We start from the raw sequence: 12,762 nt of genomic DNA on the forward strand, positions 1-12,762 counted from the left end.
TAATTATGATGTCCTCTAATAACAATCCCCACTAATAATTATTTATCTATTTATTGATGTTCAAGAAATTATTTATCATTGTCCCTGACATGATAATACTTTGATTTGATTAAACATTACTTATTGACAAGTTCAAGAAAGTATTTATTATTGTTCTGACAAGTATTTATCATTATATCTGAGAAGTATTTATCATTGTCTTTGGCGTACATATGCTTTACTGAAAATTGCAATTATGTCTGAGAATTATTTATCCATGTAACATAAAGTATTTATCATTATGCTTGAGAAGTATTTAACATAATTTTGTGCTGGGATAACTGACAAGTATTTATGAGGGAATTGTTTTATTTAATGGTCCCCAGTTATGCGAGGATGATTAAAAAAAAATGAAATTTTGTGCGGGGACAATTGATGGATTGATTTATTCTTTCATAAATACAGATCATTGCATATGGATTAATACTTTACAAATTCAAGATAAATATTTTGATGTTTCAAGTTAAATACTAACAGTTTACAAAACGCTTATTAATGACTGAGCGGTCCCCCCATGATATTTTTGACAGTTTGTGCGGGGTTTTTTGCAGGGATTGTTATCAGGATCCTTACAATATTTATTAACATTTCAATATAATAATACAATATTTTATGTAAACGAGTTAAAAATGTAGCAACAATGCGGCTCCATTTTACCTGCCAAATGCATTCATGCGTGCTTTCGATGTTCTTTCATTTTCGAGAAAGGAGTAGGTCCAATGTCTATTAGATTTACTTTTGGATTCAATGGACTCTATAAATGTCTGATTCACTTCAAAATCTGTGTGCACAATAATTAATGCGAGCATGCACAAATATTAAAACTGAAGATACATATCTTAAAGAGGATCGAATGGTCCTGAAGCCTATCAAACATAAAGTAAGTTTAATAGACATCCAACCTACTATGAAAATCTTCATTTTCATATTCTTTCTGCCTTTCTTTTTCTTTTCGTTTTCTAATCAATGTCCACCCGCTGTGTTACCAACAGTACCAACCAAACATTGGAAAATAGAAAGATCATATATAATATTATTTACAATATTGCACATACTTAACTATTGAAAATGATGTTATATATGATTGGGGGGACCTATGATTTTATAATTGATGCAGATGAATAATTGAATGGAATCATAGTATAAATCAAAACAATTTAGGGATCGAATCGTCTGCCCCCAGAGTCACTGTGGGTGGGCCCAAATTGAAAAACAGTAACAGTAATTAAACTCTTTAACAGTAACTGGTCCCATCTCACAGTGACTCTGGGAGCAGAAATTTCCTGCACCCGGGGCAGGAGATTCGGTTCCAACAATTTATGCTATCACCAAGAATGATGGAACCCTCCTACCTTCCGGTAGGCCAGTAGGCGTGTAGGAATTCGGATGTCATGAAGTAACTCAATTTTTGAGTTTTGATCAAGATCGTCCAAGATGCTCTAACATGAATTTTTAAAGGATCCGGACCCTTCAAATAATACTGACCCCATAGATACTGGACACGTGTGAACTCAAAAACGAAGTTACTCTAGGGGATCCGGACCCGGCATGTAGCGGCTCTATTATTTGTATTTGGTTTTACTTGGATTCTGGAATCGGAGCCACATTTTGCACTCCAGTGACGCGCGTGAAACTATGTAGCGAGTCAATACTATAAATAGCAGAACGAGGTTCATTCGCTGCATAGAGTTAGCTAGCTACTAACCACAATAAAAAAAAATGAGGCAAAGACGGCCTCAGTTTATCTTAGCTCCGTGCGCTGCGTGCATTTTGATTGAATATAGAGATCTTCATTCCGAATGATCGGGAGAGATGGGTCCATGTTGGACGACAATTACTGTGTCGCGTCGTTGTCAGTTCACGGATGACACTTTCAAAAGAGGTACAATCAATATATGTTTTGATAATGACAATATAAAAAGGAATTCAAATTGTAGGAGTAGAACTAGGGTGTTCTTAAGTTCACCAATTGATCGAATCAGTTTTAAACGATGAATTAGAACCGTTGAAATCCGTCTATTTTATGAGTGATGCATCTATATGTAAAATAAATTAATTTTGCATAAAGTCAAGTGGTTAAAAAATGTTCAAAAAATAAATGCATTAAAATTAATTTATTAATTCTAATTTTGACCGCTTGATTTTACAGTAAATTAATTCAAATGTTTAAAATTTTCACATGTAGATGCATTATTTGTAAGGTGGACAGGTTTTAACGGTTTGAATTTGTTATTTGAATCTGATTTGACAAGTTTTATGATTTAGTTCACTGAGAAACTTAGTGAACTTAATAATACCCTAGTTCTACTCCAAATTGTAGTATGTTAAGGTGTCGTCCTCTGTTTTGGTTCGCACATTTCTCTCGTGCCATTTGTCTTTCCTGCTAGGTAGAATCTCACATTTCTTCTTATTCTTCATAAAAAGACCTCGTTCCACTTTAAGAAAAAGAAGTCAATTCCTCTTAAAAGTTGAACTCTGTTTTATATAGCTTTATGAAGGAAATACTTCCTCCCTCTCTTAACGCTACATCTCCGCCGCCTTCTTTCTTTGATGGCACCACTAGGTAATTTATTTCCTCAAATTCATTCAATCTTGTCAATTCTATGATTAGTCTCCGTTGCATGGACTTATTTATTACCCTGTAATAGATTAGTAATACTTGAGAATTGGTTTAATATTCATGCTCTCTTGTTCGTATCTTTCTTTCATTGGGTCTTTCCCGTTGACTTTATTTTTGGATGCTTGATATGATATGAAGGTTGTATTTAGCATACGTATGCCCATACGCGCAACGCATCTGGATCACCAGGAACTACAAGGTACTTCTAATTTAGTTCTGATATGTTCAGCATTTTTTAGATGCTATTTTCGAAAATTTAACATGTGTTTCTCCGTAGATAGATAATGTCTTGTGTCACCGTACTAAATTCGCGGTTCTCCATCATTGACATTCTATAAAGAGAAACTTTAATGGAAAAAATTATGTCTCAATTAAACTTCAAATTTTAATTGTATTACATCATTTTCTATGTTTTAACTTTTCTTCTTTCTAAATTTGAAACAGGGGCTGCAAGAAAAGATCAAATTAGTTGCCATTGATCTACGAGATCGGCCGTCATGGTACAAGGAGGTTTATCCTGAAAATAAGGTACTTCTTTATGACTTTTTTCCAGTCACACAATAATTTATATTTTCTCCTATTTTTGCATAAAAGTTCGTACTGTATTATTGATAGAGCAGGCAATTTTACAAAATACTCTTTAGTTTTAAAATTTAAGTCAACAATTTTGTCCTTCTAAAATTTTTTAGCAAACTATTCTTGTCGACCTTAAATATATAACCTCGTTTTCTTTCTCCTCTCCCCAACCCTCCTCCCTCTCTTTTACTTTTCCTATTATAAACTACATTTTTTATTAATATAATGTTTTGAGTTTAAATCATTTTTGCATGCCCTAAAATTAATTCAAAGCCTTTAATTTAAATTATGCTAATTACTCGAAATGCACGGTCAATATAGTGGAGTTTTAAAGTTAGGAGAAGTCTACATATTTTGCAAAATGTCGGGTAATTAGTCAAATTATTTTATAATTGTATCATTGATTTAAGATGACCTTCAGGTTGTTTGTTTTGGGTACAAATGACCTCAGATTGATTTCCAGACTGTTTGTTTTGGGGATTTTCTGGTTTTCCCAAACCACGATCGTATATCAGCCGTTCAGCTTTAAATTAGTTGTTCTGTTTTACTTTCGTAAAGTTCTTATCTACTAATTAAATTTCTTAGTCAAACGGTAGTAAAAGAAGAGAAGTAAAATGGAATAATATGTGAGTTAATCTGAGTTAAATTATTCTACCTTTCTACATGAATTAACTTACTCCATATTTCACCTGTAAGACTCACTGATATAAACAGAGGCTCATTTTTCATCACATTACTTCCATAAGCGGATTAATTTAAGCCGTGAATTAAATTACCAAACAAGATGTAAAATATGTAGAGTGAGATGGAGTAAGCTATTTAATTCTTATTAATTTTACTCTACAATCAAACATGACCATTAAGTTTATACTCTTAACTACAACATATTTAATTTATTGTCGGTATAATTATAAGTTTCTAGACCATTGTTTCATTAAAAAAAAATTATCATTAATTTTTTTGTTAGTTCCGATGATAAATTTCTTGCTCCGTCTCTGATTATAAATTATAAAAATTTTGTAATTACAGGTGCCTTCACTAGAGCACGACAACAAAGTAGAAGGAAATAGCCTGAAAATTATCAAGTACATTAATGCTCACTTCGAAGGCCTCGCATTGCTTCCAGATGTAAAAACATAAACCCCATTTCATTTTGTTCTACAGTCAAACCTAATTAAGTCTTAACTAATAAATCTTATTTGAGATTTCGTTTCTATTAGGATCCAGTAAAGCGAACTTTTGCAGAGGAGCTTTTTGCTTATAGTGATTACTTCACCAATACTGTCTTTTCATCGGTACTGTCAAAGGAAGAGGAAATATCTGCTGGTGCAGGTACAAATTGTATTGTACTGCTTTAATATGCTTCTTGATTTAGTACCAGCCACAGCCAGATCTCGCATCACTGACTGCCATCTTGATCTGACGTTTCTCAATATTGTTATCTAATGGGATTAGCACCGCACCAGTTGATTCATCCGGTCGGTTGAAAAGAACGATATATTATGACATTATATGATATTATGCAATATAAATATGCATAATATGATAGATTCTGAACTTAATTTTGGCTTGGATGGTGTCTCCAGTTGCTGCTTTGGATAAGTTAGAAGAGTACCTATTGAAGTTTGAAGATGGACCATTTTTCCTGGGACATGAGTTTAGTTTGGTTTGTTTTTCTTTTGGCTATTTTTTATTTTATTTTTTTACTTTTCTCCTCTCATGCTGAGTTCGTTCCTTATAAAATTATCCTTCTCTTGTTCTAAAGTAAACTAACATATCAAAGATATGTAGGTGGACATAACATACGCCCCATTTGTCGAGAACAGGTACAAGATTTTCTTGAGCGACATGAAGAAATATGATATAACCAAGGGCAGGCCTAAGCTAACTTTATGGATGGAGGTTAGAACAGAAATGATAATCATCATGAGATCAGTTTTCCATATAATTATAATATATAGTCTGATTTAAAAATGCAACATTAGGAGCTTAACAAAATTGAGGCCTATACCGCAACTAAACGGGATCCTCAAGAGCTTCTTGCTCACACCAAGAAGAAATTCGGGGTAAATTTTTATATTTATTATTGCTAAAAAAATTAATATTATTGTATAAAAATATATTTTTAATTTAACGTTATTCTAACTTTTACTGTGCATTTTTGTGATTTTCAAGCTCGCTTGAGAAGAAATGGGACTGTTTTTATGGATCGAAGACAGTGCTACAAATTCTTTCGTATTAAATTAATGTATAAATAAAGTTTTATTGGTTTGTGGTCATTAAGCGTTTGGTACGAGATTCTAGACAAGTTGTATTTATGGTAGTGCTTTTGTTGTCCTCTTGGATTTTCCATCATTTTTATTTATTTTTTATTTAGTATCAATTAACAGGAATTCGACTATATAACATTGGACAGATACATTTCTCCTTATTTGTCTCTTCGAAAATAGTTGTAAAATCTGCATGCTGGGAATACACTTATCAATGCAGAGCGTTATCATAAAACAAAAGGAAAATAAAGAAAAAAGGGCGGCTGGTCTCCAAAGCAACAATTCCTGGGGAATAATATATCTCTATTCTATTATTAAGCACGTTGGGTGTCCGATCCGTCAACGGTTACGATTGAGAGATGAAACTTCGGATTTGATCTCAGCTCTCCAATTACATAATTTGTCTTCTTTTGATTAAATACATCTGTTTTATGTATAGAAGTCTAAATTTAGTTAAAAACATATTCACTACATATGTTGCCACACGATACGTTACAATTAAAATTGAATAAATTCTGAAATTTAGCGATATATATATTTATCTGTTTCCTTCATTTTTTTTGTTTCCATATTTCTCTTCTTCAATTGAGAAGACTCCACCTTCCATTTTCTTATTTATTGTTTCCTTACTTCTTCGTTTCTATACGGATCACAATGGAAATCATTTTTTTTTTATTTCCTTATTTCTCTTTCTTTGTTTCTATACATATTGGTGTAGGCAATTTAGAATATATTTTCGATATATAATATATCAATGTGTGTGTGTGTGTGTATTCTAAATTGGAAACAAAGAAGAATATAAATTGGAACATGTGTGTGAATATATATTTTTCATATAATATATGTGTGTGTATATATCATATACATACACACGATAACACTTTTTATTTATGTTTTTTGATATCATATTATATGTTGATATTGAATTGTTGTATGATATGTGATATTAGATTCGAATCGAACTATTATTTGATATCATTGGTATTTAAAAAATAAAAAATCACCACATCATCAAATTGTTATCAGAGATCACGATTAAAGTTAATTAAAAATACATAATCATATAAATTTTCTATTAACATGTATTTAAATTTTTAAATAATTATTATTTTCATTGATATATTTGTTTTTTATAATATGTCCTCGTTGCAACGCACGAGTATGATACTAGTAGAACTATACTTACATCAACTTTTGCAAGTACATGATAAAGCAGATTGAGCGCATCATTGATCGAAAAAATCCGTACAGTGATTTGCAACAAAATATCAAAAAATTATAAAAATGTTTCCGCGAACGGCAAACCTTTCCAGATTCACATCACTGCACCGGCGGGAGAACCACCATTAAGGGCATAAATATTTATATTGCTACTTTGATTAGACCAAAATTTGCTGCGCAGAAATGCACCAACTCAAAGTGCCATTTTTTTTCTTTTTATTTTGCTCGAACATTTAAATATACTTATGCTATTATGCATCAAAAGTTTTACAAAGCCTGCAAAGACAAAATCCTCAAGTTTTCTCCCATTATTTTAAAACATTAAAAGATAACCCTACTATGCACAATTTTTCTCCCACTATTTTGCTAACAAAATCCTCAAGTTGCAGAATCCATAAACTAAAAAAATTCTACACATCTAACTACGTTAAAGGGGGCATGGTGCCATCTGAGAATAAAAGAACCAGTGTAAAAAACACTTTGAGTTAGGTGGTTAGATCTTCGTTTTCTGTTTAAATTGGAGAGTCAGAACATTCATGGCTCTACTTTCATGGACCATGGCAAGTTGAGCACAGTTTATAACAACCTGCAGAAACAATCAAAATGGTAAGTTCAAGAAAACAAAATTAAGTTTTAAAGATATCGAAACACATAAAACAAGTATGCCAGTACAGTATGTAGGGACAAGTTATACCCGACCCAGGCCCAAGACCTTTAAATGAAAACTGGTTATTCAACCAACCTAGGTTAAACAAACAAACCAGGAAAAGGGTACATTAAGTTAATTTTTGTGATAAATATTATACGACTGAATCTTTAGTTATTTGGTGATCATCATGTACGATTTAGGCGAGAGGTGTTGTCATTTTAATTTATACCTGAAAAGGAAATTTATGTTGCAGTGCACATATATAAATTTCATTAATAATCATATTTCCAGTTTTGGTGATATTATGGTAACATTATCTAGGATGGATATTTCAATGTTGATCCAACATACGATACGACCAGGCAGACAAGATTATTATAACCAAATTGTCATAGCTCTCGGTCCTTGTCAGTAACTGCTGACACAGTTGAACTAGTCTAATTTGCTACCAGATGAAATGATCTTGAAACATCTGGTACCACAGTATTTAGTACCTACCACACCAACAGCTTTTAACATGGAAAATTTGCACTACAAACTCAAATTCACAGAGAAGCCATCAGAAACACACAGAAATTAAAATTTGAAGACAAGTACCTGATGATAAATGCCGTCAACAGAAACCATGTCACAATAGAGTGGGATCAAAATAACCTAGGGGCCTATCCTCTACAAACGGTTCACCCAACATGCTATTTGAGGAACCCGCCTGAGACACAAATGGGTTCTCTTGACCCGGTTGACACACATACGGGTTCTCTTGACCCGGTTGACACACATACGGGTTCTCTTGACCCGGCTGGCACACAAACATGTTCTCCTGACCTGGCTGACATGTAAACGGGTTCTCCTGACCAGGCTGGCACACAAAAGGATTCTCTCCATACAACAAATTCAAGTCTCCAAATTGCCTCACCACCTCACTATCATTAGTATTCACAAAACGCGCTTCAAGTTCCAACATACCATTGTTAGCGTTGCTAGCTTCACCGTTATTAACTGCTTCTGTTTGTGTGCCCTCTGTTGCTTCCTTCTTTGGCTTCTTCCACTTCTTAGTAGAAGAGGTGCCTTCATCTTCAAAATCCTCCTCTTCTCTCTCTCTATGCAAATAAACCCACAATTTTCTCTCAGAGTCGAACTTAACACATGGGTCCTGCTCATAATGCAACCTGTCAAGGGCCCCACTGACAACCTCACTTACCTTATCATCTGCCACATCCTGAACTATAAATTGTGAGTCCCGTATTAGGGTACAAACATCAGCCCTGGTACCAATACTCCCAGGCAATCTTGAGGCAGCATCTCTGACAAGGCCCAGGATTGTGACGTGTGGGGGCCTATCTGGCTTCAGCATGAAGTGGTCTCTGGCCTTTGTGCTCATTTTCTTCCCACCTCCTCTTCCGAGCGGGGCCACAGTTGATTTTCTTCCATCAGTGGTTGTATACATGAATGCACGGTCAGGTATAGTGTACCTTATTGCCTCTTCCATTTGAAAGTATGATCTCACTTCATCAGAGCAAGGGCAGATGGTATTCTGGCTTTTCAGAGATTTTATTTCTTTAAACCTATCCTTTTCTTCTAAATTTGCATGAATGGGCACAGGAGGCGGTGGGAGGCTACTGATTCGTTCAAGAATCTCTCGACCTTGTTTGAGCCAGTTCGCAAACGAGTCAACCAACTTGACCAGAGACTTCTGTGGAAGGCCCCACATGTCAGGGGAGGTTTGCTCATCAACCGTAATTTCATCAGTGAGTCTGACAACTGGGCCCACCCATGACCAGCTTTTATTTGAGCTCATGTAAGAGACAAGAGGCTTCCAAGCCTTCGCACCCAAAGGAGCATGTTTTGATGAGAAAATTCTAAGTGCCCCTCTAATTAATTCATTTGGCGGCTCAGGTGCATTCAGTATTCTGGCATCTAGTGGATCCAATCTGACCCGCTCTGCAATTTCTATCAATGTTAGATAGGCCAACCTCGGAAGTTTGGTACCAGCTGGTTCTTCACTTTGAACTATTTCAAGATTATCTGATAAGGGCAAAACATCAGCCTTCGTATCAACTTCTACCATCGCCTTGCGAACAGCTGACAGGAGATGAACAATGGAAAATGAAAAACCAAAATGCACCGTAGGTTTTATAGGTACGTACGCCTTCTTCGGAGGTTTAACTGGTTCAGTCACTGGCGCAACCTCCTCTTGTTTCACCGGCTCAGTTGGTACTGCTGCTCCAGCATCTGGAGCTGGCTCCGATTTCTTCCTTCCTCTTTTCTTCTTGGTGGCAGTTGCATTGTCAGATTGTGGAGCTGGGCTAGATCCCACATCATCCAAATCAATTTTCTCACGCTTCCTCTTTTTCACACTATTTTCACCACTAGCAACTGTGGGTTTCTTTCTTTGCTTCTTTATGGGTGTTTTGGTCTCTAGCAAAACTGGAACTTCAACCAATTGAATGTGAATCGATTTCTCCCCATTTTCTTCATTTTTTTCTGGGACAACTTCATTGTTGAAAACTGACTCCATATTCATTTTCTCTGACATGCCAGGATCGACCACTGATTTTCTCTTCTTCCCAATCTTGTGGCCTTTTGTGTGGCCTGTCTTGCCCTCTACTGGATCAGTCTGGACTTCTGTGGAGGGAGCCTTTTTCTTACTCTTTATCTTTTTCTTGGGTTTATCTGAATCTAATACCGGTTCAGCAACAGCTTTCTTACTCTTTTTCTTTTTCTTGGGCTTATCTGAATCAAATACCGGTTCAACAGAAGTTCCCTTTTGGGATAAATCAGATTCAGAGTCTTCATACTTATTTGGCGAACCATTCACTTCAGCCCTTGAATTCTCAATGTGAACTTCATCATTCCAAGATTTCTTAGTAGCACCTTTTCCTTTCAAGCCCCTCACCCTCAAATCCAAATTATTTAAAGAGTTTTTGTAAGATTTAGCTGTTGATCCCAATTTTAACCCATCCTTGACCTTGCCCCGAAACTTATGTGATACATCACGCACTTCCCGATCTTTCTTTTCCTTTTCTTCATCACGCTTCAACTGTCGGCTCTTTATTGCAGTTTTCTCTTTCCGTACAAAGCCCAAATTCTGATTTCTCCTTTTAGGGAATCCATTTGCTGAGCTATCTCTAAAACTACCATTATCATCTCTAATGCGACCATTTAAATAATCCCTTCCCAAATTATCATCGGAATCACTATTCTGCAATTCTGATTCTGATTGTAATTGTGATTCTGATTCTGGTTCTGATTCCGGTTCTAACTCCAATTCAGTATTTTGATCACTCTCATTGCCCAGAGACTCTTGATTTCTCATTATATGAAGCAACCTGACCTTTTCTTCTAATTCATAACCTTCACAATTCTGCCACGCCTCCTTAATTCCCGAAATATGGCCAAGCATTGAATCATGATACCTCTGCAAATTACAATAGTACCCTCTTTTCTGTGCAAAGTCCATCCCCTTGCGAAAAAGCACGACTCGAGGGTCACACTGGCCACCCCTCAACAGTTCAAAGAAGTCCCTCAATGGGCTCCCAAAATTAAAATTCTTACCTCCAAATAGCTCGTCCAGAGTTCGCATGAAGGTCTCTTGATCCATGTCAGGCAAATACTTGGCTAGTTCCAATCGATCCGAATCATTTAGAAGATTATTCCATGTATCAATGGAGAGAATTTCGCCTAAATTGGGTAGTCCGTACAGTTCAACCGGGAGAGCTACGGTTTGGTTCCCAATTTGGCACAATTCTGAGCCTGGTTCGAGAAAGCTGGTGATATCGGGTTCGTCGGATTCCATGCCCGAATCGATGTCCGACGAGTCCGATGAAGATGGCATCACCGGGGGGCCCACATCATCGGACTCTGACCCGTGAGAAGCGTCGCCGTTCTCTGCTGGCCCGGCGCCGTTGCTTTGCAGAATCGCCATTTCCCGAATAAAAAGGCGAAATTAGAAGCGATACAAAGAAACCTGAATATGATAGAGAAACTAGATATTTTTATCTTGTTTCTCTTTTCTTATTCGGAGGTTTGAGAGCGAGAGGCGAGAGCGGTGCGGTGAGAAGAGGGCAAGAAGGAAACGGGTTAAGATGGAAGTATGATTCGAATCGGGCAAGGGGATCCGATATGTGATGGAGATCTTCATGGAAAAGAAAAACGGCTAAGAGAAAGGAAACGGGAAGAAATGAGCTCTCCTCCGTTGGGGTCAAACACACTACGCCGCAGCCCAAATTTTGAGAGATGAAACCCAAGGTCCATGGTCCATTTCGATAAATTTGGGTCCAGCACAGTACGTTTCGGCCCATTAAGAACTTTTTTTTAGCAAATAAAAAGTATTTTTTTAATGAAAAGGGACGCAGTTTTTTTTTTCAAATTTAGCAAAAATTGGGTCAAATTTGCGGTACACTTTTGAGTGTATACAAAATTTGGTTCGGTGTACTCTTGCGATATTTCACATCACGTGTGTACATCGGACACAGGAGATCCGTAAAAGGTGCGTATCCAACCAAATATCCGGTACTCTTATTTTTGGATTTTTCTTTTCTACGTTTTGTACCGAATCAAATATCTTATACACCCCTTTTATTGGATTTTTTTTTGTTTTTATGTTTGATATAGATTTTTTCAGAAAAGGAAATGTAGTCAATCACCGAAAATTTGATCCGGTACAAAATAGGAGCGTAAATTCATTGATGATGTTGTGACATGGGATGTACGGAATCAAATTTGCAGTACCTCCAGAAACATACTGAAAAATTGATTCAGTACTAGCTAAATTTGTAAAAAAAGAAAAAGAAAAAACATCAAACTAATTTTCTGAAGAACCAGTTTTTTAATTTACTAAAAAAATTCTAAATTTGAATAAACAAAGCCAGAGACCCTTCACAAACACCAAAACTCTAGAGCCTCCGAGCGCTGGATAACCATCTAAGACAACAACAAGTGGTTAGAGCTTTTTGTAACTCTAAAATTATCTTCAGTAGAATATAAAAATGTTTAAATTAAAAAAATTTAATATTAAAAAAAATATCTCAATTAACCCGACATTTTTATTTTTACCCCATTAAAAAATTATTTTAATAATAATAACCAAAGTTTAGCAACAATTTTAAAAATACCCCACCTATGAAAATTTTTCAAGGACTGGAATTTTAATTCCCACTTTTTTTTTTTATAAAACAGAAATTTGTTTTTATTTTTTGTATTGAAATATTAGAAATGTTGGATATATTTCTTTGAAAATAGATGGAATACAATATAATTTGATTTATTAGAAAGACTGTAACAAATAACCCGGATCAATATTTTTCAGGTCGGATTTTTCGCGGCTGTAAGAAAAATTAATATATTTCTGTATGTGTTATTGGAAAAAAATAAAAATGCTTAGATTC

At 35.4% G+C, this 12,762-nt stretch overlaps 2 protein-coding genes across 4 annotated transcripts; one reads left to right on the forward strand and one right to left on the reverse strand.

The window, feature by feature from the left end:
• Window positions 1–2,392: 2,392 nt before the first annotated feature.
• LOC144555956 (protein IN2-1 homolog B-like) lies at window positions 2,393–5,543 on the forward strand. 3 transcript variants are annotated; one of them, XM_078304409.1, is made up of 9 exons: window positions 2,393–2,602; window positions 2,798–2,858; window positions 3,104–3,187; window positions 4,265–4,363; window positions 4,456–4,567; window positions 4,822–4,901; window positions 5,027–5,137; window positions 5,221–5,301; window positions 5,411–5,543. In XM_078304409.1, the coding sequence occupies exons 1-9, from the start codon at window positions 2,532–2,534 to the stop codon at window positions 5,417–5,419; spliced, it is 708 nt and encodes a 235-aa protein (XP_078160535.1). In that variant the 5' UTR covers window positions 2,393–2,531; the 3' UTR covers window positions 5,420–5,543. The 3 variants fall into 3 exon arrangements, 2 of the variants coding, with proteins under 2 accessions (XP_078160535.1, XP_078160536.1); XR_013512163.1 differs by having other exon boundaries at window positions 2,446–2,602; window positions 4,822–4,891; window positions 5,019–5,137; XM_078304410.1 differs by having other exon boundaries at window positions 2,446–2,602; window positions 3,113–3,187.
• Window positions 5,544–6,958: 1,415 nt separating this feature from the next.
• On the reverse strand, window positions 6,959–11,459 carry LOC144555516 (uncharacterized). Its single transcript, XM_078303892.1, has 2 exons — window positions 7,973–11,459; window positions 6,959–7,312 (listed from the first exon to the last, which is right to left on the reverse strand). The coding sequence occupies exon 1, from the start codon at window positions 11,298–11,300 to the stop codon at window positions 8,004–8,006; it is 3,297 nt and encodes a 1,098-aa protein (XP_078160018.1). The 5' UTR covers window positions 11,301–11,459; the 3' UTR covers window positions 6,959–7,312; window positions 7,973–8,003.
• Window positions 11,460–12,762: the final 1,303 nt, after the last annotated feature.

This window comes from Carex rostrata, chromosome 6 (genome assembly GCF_964058835.1).
Source record: "Carex rostrata chromosome 6, lpCarRost1.2, whole genome shotgun sequence".
In the NCBI taxonomy this organism is placed as follows: Eukaryota; Viridiplantae; Streptophyta; class Magnoliopsida; order Poales; family Cyperaceae; genus Carex; species Carex rostrata.

Excerpts from the sequence above, each read along its gene's own strand:
- LOC144555956 (XM_078304409.1), top strand. The coding sequence starts at position 2,532 with ATGAAGGAAATACTTCCTCCCTCTCTTAACGCTACATCTCCGCCGCCT. Across the intron at positions 2,603-2,797 it reads TTCTTTGATGGCACCACTAG|GTTGTATTTAGCATACGTAT; the intron begins GTAATTTATTTC and ends TATGATATGAAG. Across the intron at positions 5,138-5,220 it reads AGCTAACTTTATGGATGGAG|GAGCTTAACAAAATTGAGGC; the intron begins GTTAGAACAGAA and ends ATGCAACATTAG.
- LOC144555516 (XM_078303892.1), bottom strand. The coding sequence starts at position 11,300 with ATGGCGATTCTGCAAAGCAACGGCGCCGGGCCAGCAGAGAACGGCGAC.